The 21,180-nt window shown below is 42.3% G+C and overlaps 2 protein-coding genes across 2 annotated transcripts; both read left to right on the top strand.

Annotated features, from left to right (window-relative positions):
• Window positions 1-6,588: 6,588 nt before the first annotated feature.
• Window positions 6,589-8,952, top strand: mrpl55 (mitochondrial ribosomal protein L55). The gene is made up of 3 exons (XM_070832543.1): window positions 6,589-6,709; window positions 6,870-7,095; window positions 8,264-8,952. Exons 1-3 carry the CDS (start codon window positions 6,666-6,668, stop codon window positions 8,411-8,413), a joined length of 420 nt encoding a protein of 139 aa, XP_070688644.1. The 5' UTR covers window positions 6,589-6,665; the 3' UTR covers window positions 8,414-8,952.
• A 1,706-nt stretch (window positions 8,953-10,658) lies between these two features.
• ndufa11 (NADH:ubiquinone oxidoreductase subunit A11) lies at window positions 10,659-15,681 on the top strand. Its single transcript, XM_070832705.1, has 4 exons — window positions 10,659-10,784; window positions 12,712-12,804; window positions 13,597-13,719; window positions 15,502-15,681. Exons 1-4 carry the CDS (start codon window positions 10,706-10,708, stop codon window positions 15,612-15,614), a joined length of 408 nt encoding a protein of 135 aa, XP_070688806.1. The 5' UTR covers window positions 10,659-10,705; the 3' UTR covers window positions 15,615-15,681.
• The last annotated feature ends 5,499 nt before the right edge of the window (window positions 15,682-21,180 follow it).

Here is a 21,180-nt window from a genome sequence, read left to right as displayed (position 1 = left end):
CAGTTCTGTAGCTCTTCGCCAGGCCACACTGAAAGCGGTCAGGTTTGGAGGACCTCGATGCTGTCATAGGGTTGTTGGGCTGAGGATGGGAAGCCATAACTGGGAACCAGTGCAGTATCTGATGCAGCATGCGTGCCTCAACCCCCTTGCTCTTGAGCAGGGACTACCGGATCTTGTCTCTGTATGGCTTGGCTTGCTATGTCATGGCCAGCTCATCCAGGAGTTCTGGGAAGATGGGAGGAAGCGATTTACCTGTTGTCTTTATCTTGGGCAGTTTTTCTTATGTCATAGGGAGATGTGGTTGTCTCTGCTTGCAGGGTGGGGCCTGAGCTTCTTTGCAGCGTGTTTACACACATACTGCATGTCCAATGCATCCATGGCGCAGCCTTTGTAGCCTGACATGATGGCACTAAGGCAGTCATTCTCCTCATTGGATATGAGCAGTTCCAAGTCTCCATCTGACTCAACGCTCCATAAGCAGCTCCAGTACCCTAAGTTGAGCTGAGCTACAGGCAGCTGCATCCCATTAAGGTCAGCTTCATACATGTACCTAAACCTAGTGAAACACGGAGGTGAGTGTGAAAGTGTAACGTACTGCTACTGCTTAGTTGGTGAGTTTGGGAGAAAATAGAGCTACTTTTCTTTGCTCCTACAGGGAAACAGTGATGGAGCCCCATGTAGCAAGTGTTGGAGCTAACCATTGAAGAACTGCTGCTCTGTGGGGCTAACTGAGAGAGACGTATTGAGGAGTATTGCTACTCTAGCATGGCTTCTTTAGCTTTGGCAGGACGCAGAGAAGCAGAATTGCTTGCGGCTGGCTGCTGCTTGGTCACAATACTGCAGTTCAAAGGCATGCCGGTTAGGTTCATTGGTGACTCTAAATTGCCAGGAGGTGTGAGTGTGTGAGCGTGAATGGTTGTCTGTTTCTATGTGTTGGCCTTGTGATTGACTGGCGACCAGTCCAGAGCGTAGGTCCAGGGTGTACCCTGCCTCTCGTCCAATGTCAGCTGGCACTGGCTTCAGCCCCCGTTAAGTGATCTTCCAATTAACAATTCATCTAGACCACATGTGTCAAACTCAAGGCCAAATGTGGCCCGCGAGAGCTTAAAAGGTCTGATTGTATTAAAATCCAAAAATCAAAAACCACAAACTACATTTCCCATAATGCATGCCGATTATGTTACCCGCGAAGTGAATTTAGAAATACCAACAATGACCCAAAATGTCCAGGAAGAGAAAAATTGATGCAGATGGAAGGCTGTTTCAAGAAAGACAGGAAGGTGAACACATGTTTGTGCTTCAAGGAGAAAAACCAGCATGTCTTTTGTGTTATGAGGCGGTGGCGGTTGTCAAAGAGTACAATCTACGTCGGCATTTTGACACCAAACACGGAGCTATGTATGCCAAAGTGTCGACGTTTGAGCGTTGATTGATGGAGTAATGTGGGTTTCATAACCTGATAAATTAAAAGGATTTATGTTATAATAACAAACACCTTTTTTTTTTTTACATCTATACAAATATATATGTAATATTTGTAAGTTGAATAAGTAAAAAATTCAGTCATTTAACATTAAGGAGTAGCTGCATTTATTTTGCATTACATTTAGTTACATTTATAGTGTCTTCCAGTTACATGTGGCCCTTTGAGGGATACCAGTATGCTGATGGATGTGGCCCTCGGTGAAAAGGAGTTTGACAGCCCTGCCTTACAGCATCTTTTTGGTCAGTGTCCCCGGCCGTCACCTCTCCTAAGGACATGGTTTCAGGGTCTCGGAGAGGTTTTTTCCTTTGATTTGTTTGTATACGGCCCCAAATACTCTGGGAAAAAGAAGCATGTACACACTTTGGTTCATTTTTTGTCTGGCTCTGCTAAGCTGGCTGTCTGGCTGACACGGAGAAACCGTGCCCAGAGTGCTGGTAGTGTGGATCCACCCTGAAGGGACCGGTGAAGGCTCGTCTAAAGGTGCAGCACGCATATTATCAAACGGTGGACAATGTGCAGGCTTTTGTTCACAGGTGGACTGTTGGGGACGTTCTGTGTTGTGTAGGAGGAGGTGGAGAACTGGTGCTGACCTTCTGATGTTTGATTACAGCAGCACCTCGTTTCACTTTGTATTGACGAATGGTTTGGTTGGTTTTCAGGTTTTTTTCTCTTAGTAATAGTGACGGTCTCTCTGTGATTTTTGTTTGTTCCCTGCAATGATTTATTAAAGGGACCTTGAAAACCAAAAAACTTACCTTAAGTCTTACCTTAATACTTACCTTAAGTCTTACCTTAATACTTACCTTAAGTCTTACCTTAATACTTACCTCAATCTTACCTTAATACTTACCTTAAGTCTTACCTTAATACTTACCTCAATCTTACCTTAATACTTACCTTAAGTCTTACCTTAATACTTACCTTAAGTCTTACCTTAATACTTACCTCAAGTCTTACCTTAATACTTACCTTAAGTCTTACCTTAATACTTACCTCAATCTTACCTTAATACTTACCTCAAGTCTTACCTTAATATTTACCTTAAGTCTTACCTTAATACTTACCTTGAGTCTTACCTTAATACTTACCTTAATACCTACCTTAATACTTACCTTAAGTCTTACCTTAATACTTACCTTGAGTCTTACCTTAATACTTACCTTAATACCTACCTTAATATTTACCTTAAGTCTTACCTTAATACTTACCTTGAGTCTTACCTTAATACTTACCTTAATACCTACCTTAATACTTACCTTAAGTCTTACCTTAATACTTACCTTGAGTCTTACCTTAATACTTACCTTAATACCTACCTTAATACTTACCTTAAGTCTTACCTTAATACTTACCTTGAGTCTTACCTTAATACTTACCTTAATACCTACCTTAATATTTACCTTAAGTCTTACCTTAATACTTACCTTAAGTCTTACCTTAAGACTTATCTGAAGACTTACCTGCAGGTTCTGCAGATCTCTTTCACCACCTGCTGCCAAACACATTTCTCAATCTCATAGCCTTATTCATGTTTCTTACCCACTCTGGCTCCAGGCCTGGCCATAACTCACTGGCCTGGCGGGGGTGCACCAAAGTCCAGGTGTCCTCCTCCCACCCTGGGGAGAGAGAAAGGGGAGAGCTTTGATGGGAACTTGGGCGAGCAGGATGGGAGACATCTGAGCAAGAGACATGAGAGAGGCAAGGGGAAGGAGAGCGACGGGGGGGGGGGGGGGGGGGGGGGGGGCACAGTAAGAGCAGGGGCAGGAACAGCAAGAGCAGCAAGAGGTAGAAATGGGGGGGGGGGTTCACTGAGGTCCAGTAGGAGGAGGTAGAAAAGAAGCGAGGAACAGAAGAGAAACCGCAGGACAGTTTATTAGGGCAGCAAGTAAAATAGCGCTTGGGCGCAGGGCACCTGGTGGCTGGCTCAGAGACTGGTGGACATCTGGGGGCTGGTCCAGGTGCAGTACGGGGGGCTGGTCCAGGTGGGGCGCAGCGGGCAGGTCCAGGTGCTGTCGCTCACTGCTGAAACTAGAACAGAACACACTGAAAAACTAATACTTCATGGTGTAGTGCAATGAACTTAATACTGAAGGGTGGCAGCTTTATTAGTCATGACTGAAGGCTCTATATTTTCAGATGTGAAAATGTTCCTGCCACACCTCCTCTCTGAAAAATTGATGCAGATGGAAGGCTGTTTCAAGAAAGATGGGAAGGCGAATACATGTTTGTGCTTCAAGGAGAAAAACCAGCATGTCTTTTGTGTTGAATAAGTAAAAAGTTCAGTCATTTAACATTAAGGAGTAGCTGCATTTATTTTACATTACATTTAGTTACATTTATAGTGTCTTCCAGTTACATGTGGCCCTTTGAGGGATACCAGTATGCTGATGTATGTGACAGCCCTGATCTAGACAAACAACCTTTAAAAGGTCCCATATTCTCATTTAAAGTCCCCTAGAATAGTTCACACTAGCTCTAAAATCACACAGTATACACACTGTTGCCCATAAAGTTGGAATAATTGTTCAATACCCCCAATTTAGTTAAAGCCTGAATCCACAGTTTGCAAGGGTTCGTTGTGGTTTAAGTTTCACTGTGATATGTTTGGAAGAGTTTGATCAATAAAGTTGAGAAGATATACACTTTATTTATCAAGAATAAATCACACTGTCACAATCATTTCATGAGAAGAGGTAAAAAACATTTGATTCTAACTTTATGGGCAACAGTTTGTATACACAGTGACTTTTTCTAAGAAGATAAAGTCGCTGGGAGCATCTCTTGGAAAGATACTGAGTATTTTTAGAGCAGCTCACCTGGGAGTCCAGTGCTGTACCAAGGTATTTTAAGATGTCCACAGTTTCAACACATTGACCATCAGGTGAAGCTGGCTCTGCTTTTAGATCTGGTTTTGTGCAGATAAGTAATTCATTCATCTTGGCCACAATGATTTACAGCTGGCTAACATGACACCATGTTTGAAGGTCCCTAGTGTGGGCCACACAGGTAGCTTCGTCTATTAACCTCTAAAGACCTGGCGTACACATGCGTGGACATCACATTTTGGGTTATATTACCATAGTAGTTAATTTTGCTTAGCTGGGGCCGTATGGACATGTATGTGGGCAAAATTGTTGATATTTCACATTGTTTTTTGCAAAATATGTTTTGTATGTGTTATAAATACATGCACAAGCAGTCAGGAAAAAAAACTGCTATGTTCAGGCTGGAAATAAAGAGTTTTGCACAAAGGTGACTTTATTGTGTTTTCTGGAAATTAAGACTGATTGTCCACATATGTGGACATAATGTTTCTCTAAAACTATACCATGTAAAAAGATGATGCTTAGGTTTTATACTTATCAGGGTCCAATAAGCCCAAATAGCAAGGAGAAATAAAAAATGCATATCAAACAAGAGCTCAGGTCTTAAGAGGATAAATCAATTTTCTCAAGATGTCCAACTAAAGCCAAGTCATCTGAATGTCATCCTGAAATATTTGTCATTTATCTTGGCTTTGTAAGTAAAGAGAGAGAATAGCACAGGGGGAAGAGCACACCATTGTGGGCAGCCATGACTGATAAACTGCCCCTGACACAGACCCTCTGTGGATGGCAGACCCTGAGGACTAACCCTGCGTTGATGTTGAGATCAATGAAGAGTGCCGTCACCAAGCTAAAATCCACAAATAAAATCCTGGCATGTCCTCTGGGATAAGTTGTTCTGTCACTGTGTTAAGCTGAGTCAGCACAGTATCACTTGTGCCTCTGTTGCTCTTATATGCCAACAGGAGTGGATCTAGCAAAGTGGCCACATTGGGGGTCAAACGACTGGTCAGAACTTGTTCCACAGTTTTACACAATATGGAGGATATAGCAATTGGCTGAAAGTCATTTGGCATATTTAATTTTTTGGCACAGGCCTGATTATTGCTAGTTTCCATGATTGTGGCAGTGTGCACGAGTCAAGGAAAGACTGAAACAATCTCCTTGTAGTCCAGCTGGGCCAGAGGTCTTATTTGCTTTTTAAGTTTTATAAAGACTTGCAGTTATCCACAGTGATAACTGTTGCTGTCTTAGGAAGATTTCTTTCATATTTCATCAGGCTGTCCTGCCACCTGCAGTGTCAAAGCTGCAGAAGAAGTTGTTCAGTTCATTACTAAAGGTTTGACTGTTGCATCCAAGACTATCACTTTCTACTGGACGTACCCATTAAAGTGTCTAATCCATCCCACACCTGTCCTATTTTACCAGTTACAAATTCACCCTCCAATTTATTTTAAACTCAATTTTTGCCTTAATGATTTCACTTTTTCCTCACAGTAATTCCTTGTATTCACAAGTGGCATCCTGGCAGGATTGAAAGATAATCTCTCAAGTAGTCTCGTCGAAGAGTTGCTCTTCACATGTGTCAGTATCGTAATAGGCTTGGGGTTTCATTGTGATCTTTGAGACAAGTTTCTGTACAACAAATGAGATAACTCTGTCTGCATTCGTAGTCATGTTCAGCTCTTAACACAAGTTCATCCAGCTCTGCACTTACCGAGCACACATTTGACACGCAAATAACATATCTATACCGCTTATCCTTAAGGGTCGCTGGGGTGCTGGAACCAATCCCAGCTGACGTTGGGCGAGACCCTGTACACCCTGGACTGGGCACCAGTCTATCACAGGGCTGACACATAGAGACAGACAACCATTCACACTCACATTCACACCTGCGGGCTGCTCACAATCACCAATTGCTACCAAGAGAGCACCCACGCAAGCACAGGGAGAACATGCAGACTGCACACAGAAAGGCCCCAGCTGGCCACCAGAGTCACACCCGAAACATTCCTACATGTGGGCAACAGTACAACTCTGGAAGATGTAGAACACATTATCAGGCATTGTAGGAAATATAATTCAGAGAGGGAGACATTAATAAATACAGTACATGTAACAGGGCAGGACTTCAGAGAAGAATCAGTATGCAGGTGATTTAATGCCATGTGTTACACAGGCCTGTACAGTAGGTGGCGGTATGCGCCTCGAAAGTTACTTTGCGATCCTCCATTAAACACGAAGAAGAAGAAGTTTGACCTTCCGGTGAAGAGCTTCCTGTCGGGTGTGTGTCTGCTTCACCACCCGGCCGCCGTCCTACGTTTAAATTGTCTGTCTTCCAAACAGCGAACATGTTTCTACTGAGGCTGTGTTCTCCACGGAGTGTGCTGTCACGGTAAGACTCGCTCTGTCACTAGGTTAACACAAGAGCTGAAGTTAGGCTGTCCAACCTGTAGCTCGGAGGAGACGAAGGGTCACTGCTGAACCGTCGAGCTGTTTACTTCCATGGATGAAGTAGCTTGAGTTTCCCATAATGCTGTGTGTGTGTCCGGCAGGTGTGTCTGCCCTGTCCTCCCCCCCCGGACAGACTGCTCGCCGGTGTGGCCGCTCCGTGGCCAGGCTTCTCTGCTCCACAGCCACACGCCGCAGCTGAACTCCAACAGGACCTCGGTGGTCCGCTACGGTCGCCAGAGATACGAGCGGCTGTACCCCGTGCTGCTGGTCAGGCCTGACGGATCCACGGTCAGCATTAGATACAGAGAGCCCAGGCGCGTCCTCATGGTGAGTACAACACCTGCTCCACTCAGCTGTGTGCTCTTCAGGAACCACTGGAAAGTCTCCTTAGAATAAACTCAAGCTGAATGAATTACATTTTCAACACTGGTTTTATTTTTCTAGCTTATGGAAACATGAGGGACACACTGAATATGCATAGTTTTTAGTAGAACAATGTCTCGGACATTTCATCTAGATCTGGACCAATACCAAAATAGATAGATAGTTATGATATACATGTACTAGTTCTCTTCATTTCAGCAGGTCACTGTTAGTATGCTGGTATACTAGTGCCGAAAGAAGGATGTTGTCTGCCTCCAGTTTGAACTGTTTCCTGTAGCTGTAGTGAGGGCCCGTGGTAAACTGTTGCAAGGCATAGCAGAGATAACTGGCAGTGGTGTGTTGCTGCTGTGTGCCACATGAAAATGATCTCCTCTATCCTCAGGCTGTATGACCTGTTGTTTTCCTGACAAGCAGCTGTGCCTGGTATTTAACATACTATAATGTTGTGGTATCAGCTTTTTACACAGTGCTCGCCCCTTTAAGGCAGTGGAAGAGGAGCAACAACTGCTGTAAGCCAGTAAAATGACAACAACATCCCATAAACCAGCAGTGATCAACAGAAGCAACATATGCCACTAGAACAAGAGCTACTGATCCTAGCGTCTCTCTGAGTTTGGGGACTTCCAGGGACAGATAAAACACATCAGGGGTTAAAGTGATGTATGGGTTGAGAACAGTTATACATTTCTAGTCCCCAAGCAAAAGCTGAGATAACCCTGATGACGTCACTACGGCCCGATCGGGGTTATTTCATCAGACTTGAGTCTGATGGTGTCTGATGTTCTTCTTCTCCGGTGCTACGTCATTTCCAGTTTGTCGGACGATCTCTTTACTGTGCTGTCAATAGCATCTGTGTATTTTAACTTTAACTAAATCTGGTTTATATGTTAAGTTAAGTCTAATCACCCGACCGGTTACTCTACTTTACCTTACCCTACCTTAACCCAATCCTGTTAATACTGACAACTAACAGTCACATAATGACAGAATCAGAATGTGCATGCTGAAGATATGAAGCTGCACTGGTCCTGTAGCACATGAGTCAGGTAGTATGTACGTTCATGTTTCATGTTTTGTAAATGTAATGGTGTTTCTTCATGTGTTTTAAAAGATGCCAGTTAATCTGGCCACTCTGTCGGAAGAAGAGCGTCGAGCTCGACAGAAAAAGAGAGAAGTGAAGAAGACGAAAAAAGAGACGGCAGTCTACTATGAAGACGACTTTAAAGCTGACAAATACAGCCACTTCTGGAAGAGGAAGTAACGTCTTCGTCTGTGAATGTAAAGTGGAACTGGGACAGCGTTTGCCCACAAAGTATTTAGAAATTGGAACATTCATGTACCAAAAAAGATAACGATCAATCATGGAACACTGTAACCTGGACTACATGACATTTCTATGGTAGGATGACTGAACATCACGGGCAGCAGGGGGGGAGGTCTGCTGCAGAGTTAAACTTGGACTCTGACGTTCCCTTCTGTGAAGTGTACATAACCTGTTAAACCTCGAATATGTAACAGTTTTAAGGTAATAAATTATTGTAAAGCTGCTTATCTGGGTGGGGAATTTTCATATAACACTTGTTGTTATAGATGTTGTTGTTCTGCTGTTGCAAATGTTGATGGGCGTGTTGTGCCCTGGTTGGTCGGCCATTCACAAAGACAGAGGTACTGCCAGTAGGTAGGTAGTGACAGTGTACTGTCACTGGTGTGTTGCCACAGGCAGCGGCCTGTCATCTCCCTGCTCTTAGATGACATGTTAAACAAACCCTCCATTTGAATAAAGTGCTTTTTTTTTGTTAACTCCTCCTGGGATCATTGATCTACATTTAGTTTAATACGGACTCTCAGTACGCTCATGGAATCTGAAAAACGTGTGTACATACAGCACTACTGTCATGAAGATGAAACAGGAGCCATCTTTACCAAATACAAAGAAGTCTGTTGGTTTGGAAGCAGATGTGGGGCATCATCCATACACTTTAATGAACGCCCAGCAACATTAGCATGTGGGAAAAGCAGAATCAGAAAGGCAGAGACTAGTTTTTACTCAAGGCAGCCAAGGAAGTTAATGTGACATTAGTGTTTTGTTTAAGACAAAGTCTAAATACACGTTCTGTTGGTGTATATAAATTCTACTTTAAGGAACATTTGATGCAGCTTAGGAGCTTTTGTGAAGACTGTTTCACATGACTACGTGTCTATTTTCATATACCTTTCTTTGTATAGTTGAAACGGATTGATGTATCATTGTAATTCCTCTAACAACTCACAGTAAGATAAGTTTTGGGATGATTGGCCCAGCGGTCTCTGAGATTTAGAAAATAGGATTTTTAGAAAAGAAGAGCAGTAGAGCAAGGATGCTGTTGACTCGAGAGAATAAAACGCACCACATGCATGAATTGACACATCCTTCTCAAGTGGGACTTCCCACAAGCTGAGGCAATGACACCACATGTGCAAAACTGGGGTGTTTTTGTCTCTACATTTAAAATTCAGACCTACAGAGACCATGTGAGCTCCTACAAGGAGGATCTCTAAAAAAACAAGAAGCAGTTTTCCACTATCGTTACTGACCAGAAACCCCCCCCCAGACTACTGTTCTCAGCTCTAGGCTGCCTACTTTCCCCCACTGACACCAACCTCCCTCCAGGTGACACCAACCCTTTTTCCAAGCTCTTGGATTTCTTCCAGAAGAAGGTTGATGCTATCCATCAGCAACTTCTGCCACCTGCCTCCCCAATTCCAGTCCCTGCTCCGCCTCAGGACACTGCCCCCTCCCCTGCTCACTCGTCACCGTGCTGCCTCTCTGCCTTCGCGCCTGTGGATGCTCTCCTGGTGACCATGCTGGTCGCTAAGACTAGGGGCTCCCACCTGCTCCAAGGACGCCACGCCTTTATAGCCGTAGTCAAAGCATGTCTGCCTGTCGTCTGCCCCATCATGGTCAGTGTCATCAACACCTCCTTGAAGTCTGGTACAGTATCCTGCTCTTTCTAAATGGCCTCAGTCACCCCCAACCCAAATCACCAACGATCGACTCATCGCTGCTGATTGTAGAAACATCAGTACTCTCATTCTCCTTGACCTCTCCACAGCCTTTGGTACAATCTCCTATACCATCTTCCTTAACCGCCTAGCACACCATTCTTATTTTTAAAGAAGAAACATCATTGGAGCAATGATGTAGGCGACATGCGAGACTTAACAATGAAAGAATTTACTTACCATGAAAGAATGTATTTACTAGATAAATTCTAGAATAGACTAGACCATTTTCAAGATAATTGTGAAAATGTAAACTTCATTGTTACAGTAGAGTAGTGGGTGGCCAGTTTTTGCTGCATAACACTTTTAGCTGAGGAAAAAAGAATTTAATCCACAACAACAAAAACCCTATTTTCCCACTATTTTAGTGCCAACGCATCACACTCCACACCAGGAGGTGGCGGTAGTGCGCTGTAAATATGTAAAGTGGGTTATCAGCCGACAAAGCATTGGGGGAAGAAGTGTCTCGCGAGAACTCCGTTAGTTAAACTGCGTCCTTGCTAAGTCCGACATGGGGTACTGGGACATACCAGAGGGCACCGACTGTGTCGAAAAGACATGGGTCACTACAAAACTAGGCACTGCTTTGGGTAAATATCTTTGAGAAAAGTATACAGACGCAGGGTGCTGTGCTGGGCTGTGAAAGCTAGCTTACTGTATTGAATTAGCGTAAGTGTTGTGATTCATGCTAAGGCGGTTGAGCTAGCAAGTTAACCCAGGACTGGTACGAAATGTTCAGGGAGCAACAAAACGATACGCTCAATTAATTTGTTTTGCTATATATATATTTCAATTTGACAGCAGGTGTGTTTTGCAGTGTATTTTTAAGTCAGGAACAGCCAATGTCTGAGTTCTACAACCAAGTCAACAGTGCTATTTAACCCCGGTGTGTGAAGTGACGTTAGCCAGGCTGTAAAGGTTTGTTGGACAGGTTGACTCTCTAGCTGAACTAATACAGGAATGAAACGGTCAAGTACCACCTTGGTTTTGATTTGGCTGATTTCGTCAACAATGTTGATGTGAGGCTGAAGCCGGATTTCCATCGCAGGAACTTTCCCCAGTAACTGGGAACCTTCGTAGGGTCTCTGTGTTTCCCCCACAGTATTAAACTTCGGAGCAGGACTTGCACCGCTGAACGTTTCATTAGTTCAAGTTCATTCGCATATTTGCAGCATTTTATTTCAGCCACCTTTTTATAAAGACTGATTTTCCTAAAATACAATGTATACAAATATACACTGGATACACTCATCACTGAGGATGTTAGTGTGAAGTTAACATGGCTGTCTCTGTGGCTCTGCTCTGTATTCAGAGCTGCAGGGCTCAACTAGACACACATATTGAGACCTGACAGCAGACACAGTGAATCTTCTGTGTGTGGCAGTGTTCATTTGTTCTTTGGAACATAACTGCTGTGAGACAGTCAGAAAATAATGCTTGATTTCTACGATTCGTTGTTAACACTTCCCCCTCTCTACATTCAGTCTCTAGCTTGCTCGCCCACCACTCTTCTTCATTAGTCAGTGGACTAAATTGCCAAATCTTCACAGGCCTTTTACACCGTGATGGAAATGTAGAAGACATGGAGGAAGGAACCTTTAGTTTCTCCTGGGTACATTGGGTGGAAACATTGCTTAAGTTGTGTAGTTCTACACAGCTCCAGAGAGCACATAGTCACACTCGTATAAGATCCACGTATAAGCTCGTGAGATGACAGTAATATAATGTTTTTATGTGAAATACGGCAACTATTATTCATTGTTAGTAATGTCAATGTACTGTCAGTAATCAGTCTTTTACAATTTGTTGCCTCAAGCTCCACCTGGGGTTGATGCAGAACATTAAAAACAGAAACCGAAGCACACTTTGGATGCATTTGCATTTTAACACAGACTTTGACGGAAATATGCAAGACTGTTATTATGCATAATTTACTTTTGTATCCATGTTAACCAGTGTGGCGGTATGTAGTAAAGTTGTTATAACTAATCTGATCAACTGTTAGCAATAACATTTTGTTATTCTTTTGTTAAAGTCAGCGGAACATATTAACACATATGATATGGTACATGTGTTTGTGGTAATCAGAAAACCACCAAACCTCGGGGATATGTTGCCTATTTCACCACGGTAAGGGGGGCTCACTCGTGGCTCCAAAATGAAGATTGCAATTTTGAAAATGCTGAACTCGAGGCTTCAAAATTACAGTCCACGGGTGACGTTACGGTGGCTGTATCCACTTCTTATATGTAGTCTATGGTCTTGCCAACATAAACAAGCACTGTTGCCTGAATGAAATACAATGGAACATTTACAAAATGAGCATTAAAATCAGTAATTAGCTGATAGATAAGTAATCTAGGCTTTTCTAGAGTCTGTTTAGATTAGATTTAGAACCATTTTTCTGTTTTACGTTCCATAGACTACTAGAGACACAGTTGACTTTGACACAGGCAACACAGAGTCAGCTATAGATGAAAGTTTCTCTTTGTTTACTTCAAGTTTTTTTGTTTTCAGGACTGGTGGGGTCAGCCTATCACATAGTGGCATTCCAGCCTGATTCTGCATTGGCAGCGCTCCAGAGGGCGACCAACGCAACTGTTACGATGGGTAAGGATTCACACTGTCATTTAAAAATCCCTGGCTACACGATTGCATGGTCTACAGTGTCACTATAGATCATAGGTGGCACATCATATTGTGAACATGCGTCACCAGTTTTATGGCTGTGCATCTAGAGGCTTTGGCTGCAGCTCCTTGTAACTTCACCACATTTCTGTTTTAACCTTGATACCTCAGTAAGACCTAATTTCCACTCCTTATATTTCTCTTAATGGATAAGTCGTGGAAACCTTAGAAATGCATGTAGTTGTTACAAGAAACAATTTTTTGGCCAGTCTTACATCATCACTGATGAACCCAGTAGGGAAGGTTAGAATTTGTCATTTTTGGCCTTTGATAAATACTAATTTATTGTGGACAAGTTATACAATGCTGGTCAACTCTTTCACAATACCATGGTACCAAGACGAAATGAATATAGGTTATGATGAATATAGAAACCTCTTGCTGTTTGTTCTTTTTGGCATTTTATTATTTCTATTATTTGTTCCCTTTCCTTGCTGTATGTGCACACTGGCTCACTACATGCACACACTCTGTTGTGCCAGACACCGGTTGCATCTTATCTGACTCGATTTCCCATTTGCATGTCAACCTCATTGTTTCATTTTGAACCCAATGAGCTGCAGTTCAGAGCAAGAACAATTATGGATGTGAAACTGTCGATATCTAAGTCATGTGACATTTTTGGCTAAATGCATTAAGGTACCGATCTTTGGATCACACAAATCGCATCAAATTCTGTAATGCTGATATGACTGTTGGTTTGTGTTGTACCAGCCACCATGGGAGCCATCTTCGGCATGGCAACGTGTCTCAGTGCGCAGGCTCGTGAAGCCCCAGAGGATCCACTGAATTACTTCATAGGGGGCTGTGCCTCTGGAATCTTCTTGGGAGCCAGAAGTAAGTATCTGTCCTGTGCGCTTTTGCTTATTCCTGACTTCCGTTTCTCTAGCACCCACAAATCAATCAGTGTCCACCAATGAAGGAAATCATTGCTGTTAACTTTGAAAATAGAAAGGCTGCAGATCATCCGTCTTAATAGCCAGTTATGTTTCATATTATATTTCAGTGCATCAAAGACACTAATGAATGGTTTTGTTCGCAGTATGTTGACACAAGAGACTTTCTTCCCCCCCCCCTTTTCTATTCATTCAGTCAAAAAGCTTTTGAGAGTTTGAAAATTGAGAATCGTTTTTGAATGTAATCAGACAGCCAGTCTGAATCTGAATCGGCATTGAATCATGACATTCCCAAAGACTCACACCCCTAGTGAAAATACATTACGACACTTTTACCTAACTCTATAACAAATAGAAATATACATTGGCCGGGGACAGGCAGTTTGCAATGGTCATAAAGGCCATTTTTGTGCATTTCTGTTGCCATGGGAGCCTAGCTATTGTTAAAAGTGGAGGTGCATGGTAAATTACAGGCAAGGGGAGACGTGGCATGAAAATTTTCATTTAATTAACACCTGAAAATACCATTTCCTACAACATAGAGCCTTTAATCACAACCAGCAAAGCTGCATTTTCAGTTCAGTTTATATTGCGACATAAAACATTAGTTTTTCATTGTGCCCTGCACTAGTTTCAGCAGTGAGCGACTGATAACATTTTGTGGGCATGATGCATATATTTCATAGTTTGCCAAGACAAATTGCAAATCTACTTAACTTATGTGGACGTATTCTGACTCAAAACCAAGCTTTTGATTCAACATCATGTACATCTCAGCTTCCAGTTATCAATGAACTTAGAACTAAACCCTAAAGGGGCACAGAGATGGTGTATATCAACATGGGACTTGAACCCCAGTCTCCCTGATAAAAGTTTTAGACCCATTCACCCACCAGGACCTCACCTTTATGATTGTCCTTGTCAGACTTTAAACTATATCGCCTGATTTCCTGAAGTCAGTGATTGAAAACAAACCACACAGACATCCAGGGAGCAGTAACATAGTTAGTTATTGCATCTTAGGTAGTTGTCTGGTGATTTGTTTGGACCACCGTAGTGCTGTTTGTAGTCCTGACTGGGCCTGAATGCTCCACTGTGAAGCTAGTGCTAATGGGAGAGAGGACTTCTTCAGATTTCTTGTAAAAAAAAAAAAAAGAAAAAAAAGATGTTTCATTTTTGGTAAACTCTGAATTACAGCCATAGCATACTTTTGCATTCTGTCCTGCCTCATTTGCCTAAACCAAACAAAGTATTCCAGTAACACTAGGTGAGAATGTGTCTAACAGTCAGTCCTGCTGTGTGTGTAGACCTTGTGGTTGTGTGCTACAATTGTGAAAGCATGGCTCCGGATACAACTTCAGTACATTTTAATTTACATACTACATATTACACAGCCAGACAGAACTCCTTTTGATCCAGACTTGCTAAAATGTTAAAAAAATGGCAAATGATCAAAACGTGGCAAAAACATGTTTACTCCCCCATCTGTGATAGTGGGAACAGGTGCTCCACCTGCTCCATGGCTTGGGGACCTATGGCTATGAGAAACAGGATGGCAGTACTGAAAAGCAACCAAATGCCTTTTTGGGACAAATAAAGTGATCGATTAGTTCTTAGAGTTTTATGGCAGATTGTAAAAATGATGCTAAGTTTGTCTAATTGAAGCCGTGTGTGTGTGTGTGTGTGTGTGTGTGTGTGTGTGTGTGTGTGTGTGTGTCTCCAGCCCACAGTGCTATGACCGGTACATCAGCATGTCTGGGTCTGGGTACACTGGCCTTCTTCACAAAAGTTGGCAAGACGGAGGGATGGAAGCTAGCTGGACCACCCAAACTATGAAGATCTCTGTAAGATTAACTATATGTTGTAAAAATAATGAGCGTAATAAAGTTTTTGTGAAAATATACTCCGAGTCCGTTCACTCATTGATGTAAGCAGTACTCAATTTAATTCTGTTTCAGTTCATCTGTTCATTATTTTTACAGGTGTCTTTTAATGATTTTATTATCAGTGAGTGCATTTACATATGTGTTAATATCCTAGTTCTAGTTAAATAAATATAGATATTAGATTTTCTGGGTTTTCAGAAACCACGGTATCGTGGGCAGAACCTCCAGTCATGTTTGTGTGTGTCTGTTCATGTCTATTTATTTAAATATGTGTAAAATGAAACACACATAACATTGCTTAAGGTTAAAGTAAGTTAAAGCCAGTGTGCACGTACCTGGCACTAAGCTACCACCACTGTTTGAAGCTTTTGATTTAAATCAGGTTATACAATGAGTGACTGTGTTTGTGTTGATGTGCTGCAGCTGCTGTTTTCCACCTCTTGTTGAGAGATTGTTCATACAATCACGTAATGTTTTTAACTAACTGTATCCGATCTTTACACTACATATTTGAGCCCTCCACCCCCACTGATGAGGATCGCTGTACTGATGATGTTACTGGGGGTTTAGTGGTGGTGAGTGTCACAAATACAACTCTGCTGCGACTCCAGTCTCACTACAGGTCTGACCCTTCTTTAACTCCGTTTTGTACTTGTAAGCTCTTTGAACAACTGCCTTTGTAACAACAAGCTTACAAGCTTTATGGCATGTAAGAAACAGCCTTTATAGCTTTCCAGAGCAAGTAAGACAGGGACACTGGGGGAGAGGCACAGAAATACAATGAGACCAATACATGTTAAAACAGCTAATGAAGCAACTTCTCATCAAGATACAGCATTTTACCTCCAACCAGGGCAAGACAGAAGCCTATCTTTTGAAGACATGTCGGCCACGGTTGCACAGTTGCCCTCAAAATTATTCTACTGCCATTGCAAATTATGTGTATTTCCAAAATTAGAGGTCACTACAGTGATTAGAGGTCCCTCGACCGTTCAGATCATTTAAGTCCAACAGGAGAGGATCTAATTCTAATCAGAGTTAATACTACCATTGGCACTATGAAACAGGACAGGAGAGTGAAATGTGGACTTTTAAACATCAGATCTCTGCCATCCAAAGCTGTTTTAGTAAATGATCTGATATCTGACCATCATATTGATTTATTATGTCTGACAGAAACCTGGCTACGTCCTGAGGAATATGTTAGCCTTAATGAGGCCACTCCTCCCAGTCATATTAATACTCATATTCCTCGAGATTCTGGACGAGGAGGTGGAGTTGCCGCAATCTTTAACTCTAGTTTATTAGTCCAACCTAGACCCAAACTTAATTATAACTCCTTTGAAAGTCTTACTCTTAGTTTTTCACACCCAACCTGGAAAACTCTAAAACCAGTGTTGGTTGTCACAGTGTACCGCCCTCCTGGTCCAGACTCTGAATTCTTAACTGAGTTTTCAGAGTTTTTATCAGACTTAGTCCTTAGTGTGGACAAAGTGATTATAGTAGGTGACTTTAATATTCATGTGGACAATGATAATGATGGTCTCAGCACTGCTTTTGTCTCACTATTGAACTCAATTGGCTTCTCTCAGAGTGTAAATGAACCCACTCACTGTTTTAACCACACTCTTGACCTTGTCTTGGCTTATGGTGTTGAAACTGAACAGTTAACAGTCTTTCCACATAACTCTATTCTATCAGACATTACCTGATAACATTTGATTTCTTCTTACTGGACTATGCACTATATGACAGAGAGGTCCTCACTAGATCCTTATCTGATAGTGCTGTTGCCAAATTTAAGGAGGTGATTCCTTCAGTATTTCAGCCAGTGTGTCCCTGTGCTATGGATGACCCCCATGCTAATCTCAGCCCCTCCCAAATTGATTATCTGGTTGATAGTGCTGCAGGTTCACTGCGAATGACACTAGACTCTATCGCTCCTCTAAAAAAGAAGATAATGAAAGAAAAGACACAAGCTCCCTGGTATAATTCCCAGCTTAAGCAATATTCACACAAACTAGAAAGGACATGGCGGGCCACCAAATTGGAAGACTCCCGTTTAATCTGGCAAGACAGTCTTAAAACCTATAGAAAGGCCCTCTGTAATGCCAGAGCAGCCTACTACTCCTCATTAATAGAAGAAAATAAAAGCAACCCTAGTTTTCTGTTCAGCACAATAGCCAGGCTGACAAAGAGCCAGAACTCTATTGATGCTTGTGTTCCCTTAGAGCTCAGCAGTAACGACCTTATGAGCTTCTTTAATGATAAAATTCTAACTATTAGAGACAAAATTCATCACCTCCTGCCCTCAACAGGCTCTGACTCAACTTCAAACCTAAGAACCATAGAAACAGCTGTTACACCGGATGTGTATTTGGACTGTTTTTCTCCTATTGATCTTGCTGAATTGGCTTCAATTATTTCCTCATCCAAACCGTCAACATGTCTCCTAGACCCCATTCCTACTGGGCTACTTAAGGAAGTCCTACCCTTAATTAACACGTCCTTACTGAATATGATCAATCAGTCTTTACTAACAGGCTACGTACCACAGTCCTTTAAAGTAGCAGTAATTAAACCTCTTCTGAAAAAGCCTACCCCAACTATAGACCTTTATCCCACCTTCCCTTTCTCTCAAAGATCCTGGAGAAAGTTGTAGCTAATCAGCTGTGTAATTTTCTAAATTCTAATAGTCTATTTGAGGACTTTCAGTCAGGTTTTAGAGCGAACCACAGCACAGAGACAGCACTGGTGAAGGTTACAAACGACCTCCTTCTGGCATCAGACAGAGGACTTCTCTCTGTACTGGTCTTGTTAGACCTGAGTGCTGCTTTTGACACCATTGACCATCACATCCTGTAAAGAGACTAGAACACTTAACTGGCATAAAAGGAACTGCATTAAGCTGGTTTAAGTCCTATTTATTAGATCGATTTCAGTTTGTAAATGTTAACAATGAGTCCTCTGTCCACACTAAAATTAGACATGGAGTTCCACAAGGTTCGGTGCTTGGACCGATACTATTTACCTTATATATGCTTCCTCTGGGTAATATTATCAGGAAACACTCTATTAATTTCCTGTTATGCAGATGAGACCCAATTATACTTATCAATAAAGCCAGATTAATCAAATCAGTTAACTCCAAGTCTGCTTTAAGGACATAAAGTCCTGGATGAGCAGCAACTTTCTGCTGCTAAACTCAGACAAAACTGAAGTTATTCTGCACGGCCCCAAACACCTTAGAGACACCTTTTCTAACAATATAACTGCTCTGGATGGCATTACTCTGGCCTCCAGCTCCACTGTGAGGAATCTGGAGTTATCTTTGATCAGGATTTGTCCTTTAACTCCCACATGAAACAGATTTCTAGAACTGCCTTTTTCCATCTACGTAATATTGCTAAAATCAGGCCCAAATTAGTCCACTTATTTATCACTTCTAGGTTGGACTATTGTAACTCATTATTATTAGGCTGCTCCAATAAGTCGTTAAAGACTCTCCAGCTGGTCCAGAACTCTGCTGCTCGTGTTCTGATGAGAACTAAGAAGAGACCATATTTCTCCTGTACTGGCTTCTCTTCATTGGCTTCCAGTAAAATCTAGAATAGAGTTTAAAATCCTTCTCCTCACCTACAAGGCTCTTAATGGTCAGGCTCCATCATATCTTAAAGATCTCATAGTACCGTACTACCCCACTAGAGCACTGTGCTCCCAGAATGCAGGCCTACTGGTGGTTCCTAAAGTCCTCTAAAGTAGTGATGGAGCCAGAGCTTTCAGCTATCAGGCTCCTCTCCTGTGGAACCTCCTTCCAGTTTGGGTTCAGGGGGCAGACACCCTCTCTACATTTAAGAGTAGACTAAAAACCTTCCTTTGTGATAAAGCCTATAGTTTAGGGCTGGCTCAGGCTTTGGACCAGCTCCTAGTTATGCTGCTATAGGCTTAGACTGCTGGGGGACTCCCATGATGCACTGGGCTCCTCTCTCCTCCTCTTTCTCTCCATCCTGATGCTTCATGTCTCTTTAATGTCTGTTACTAACTTGGTATCTTCTCCGGAGCCTTTCTGTGCTTTCCTCATCTCTCAGGTTCCTTTGGATCCTGGTCCTGGTTCTCCTGCTGTGGTTCTCTGGTTCCTGTGGATCCTGGTCCTGGTTCTCCTGCTGTGGTTCTCTGGTTCCTGTGGATCCTGGTCCTGGTCCTGCTGCTGTGGTTCTCTGGTTCCTGTGGATCCTGGTCCTGGTTCTCCTGCTGTGGTTCTCTGGCTTCATGAATCACAGCATCTATCCATCCATCCAGAGTCATTACAGACCAGTTGTCATGTGGGGTTTCCCAAGAAACTGGGAGCTTAATGTGCGATTTAAACACTTTTTTTTGTCAAATTAAGTTTAAGTAGCATATTGGCCAGCTAAATATGAATAAACTACATAGACATATATGTATTTTTTTTAAATTACGTCATTTATGCTAGTCTTTATGCTAGAGATAATAGCTCACCAGTGAAGTTTGACCAACTCAGTAACAAACTGATTAATAATTAAGCTTCTGTCAAGTTTACCAACGGGATTGATGTTACTCTGTTACTCAGTCAGAATTACTTGGAGACAGACTTGAGCGTCTGTTAGAAGTCAACACGATCTGGAAAATTGGAATCAACATGCATACCAGTCTCACTACAGGTCTGACCCTTCTTTAACTCCGTTTTGTACTTGTAAGCTCTTTGAACAACTGCCTTTGTACCAACAAGCTTACAAGCTTTATGGCATGTAAGAAACAGCCTTTATAGCTTTCCAGAGCAAGTAAGACCGGGACACTGGGGGAGAGGCACAGAAATACAATGAGACCAATACATGTTAAAACAGCTAATGAAGCAACTTCTCATCAAGATACAGCATTTTACCTCCAACCAGGGCAAGACAGAAGCCTATCTTGTTAGCCACAGTTGAAGACACGTTGGCTACGGTTGAAGACATGTTTGCCACGGTTGCACAGTTGCTCTCAAAATTATTCTACCCCCATTGCAAATTCAGCATTCAGTATGCACCTTACTTTAGAAACTGAAACCTCAGTGCCTGCTGCCACCAAGTCTTGCTGCAGGTCTTTTTGTCCTCCTGCCTCCTCAGAGATCTGGTGGCAGCCATTGAGAGCTTCCTCTTTCTGCCACATCCAGGTAGTGTAGCCAGTGTTCCTTTATCTTTGAACTTGCAAACTATGCTTCCAACAGCATCTGTAGGAACATTCAGTACCTTTGCTATCTTTTTGTATCCTTTTCCTTGTTTGTGCAAGTCAATGATCTCCTCTTTCTACTGTTTGAACAGTTCTCTTGACTTACCCATATTTCAAACATGCATCCAAATGTCGCATTTTGTGTTGAATTAGGAGAAACCACTTGCAATCTTAGTTGTATTGAGCTGTTTCAATTGTTCTTGTTTGAGTTGTTCATTGAACACAGCTGAAAGTTTGTAAATTTTGGCAATATACCTAATTTGCAATGGGGGTTGGACAGATGATCTAAA

Source organism: Pempheris klunzingeri, chromosome 6 (assembly GCF_042242105.1).
Source record: "Pempheris klunzingeri isolate RE-2024b chromosome 6, fPemKlu1.hap1, whole genome shotgun sequence".
Classification (NCBI taxonomy): Eukaryota; Metazoa; Chordata; class Actinopteri; order Acropomatiformes; family Pempheridae; genus Pempheris; species Pempheris klunzingeri.
This window is presented reverse-complemented; position numbering and strand designations above follow the sequence as displayed.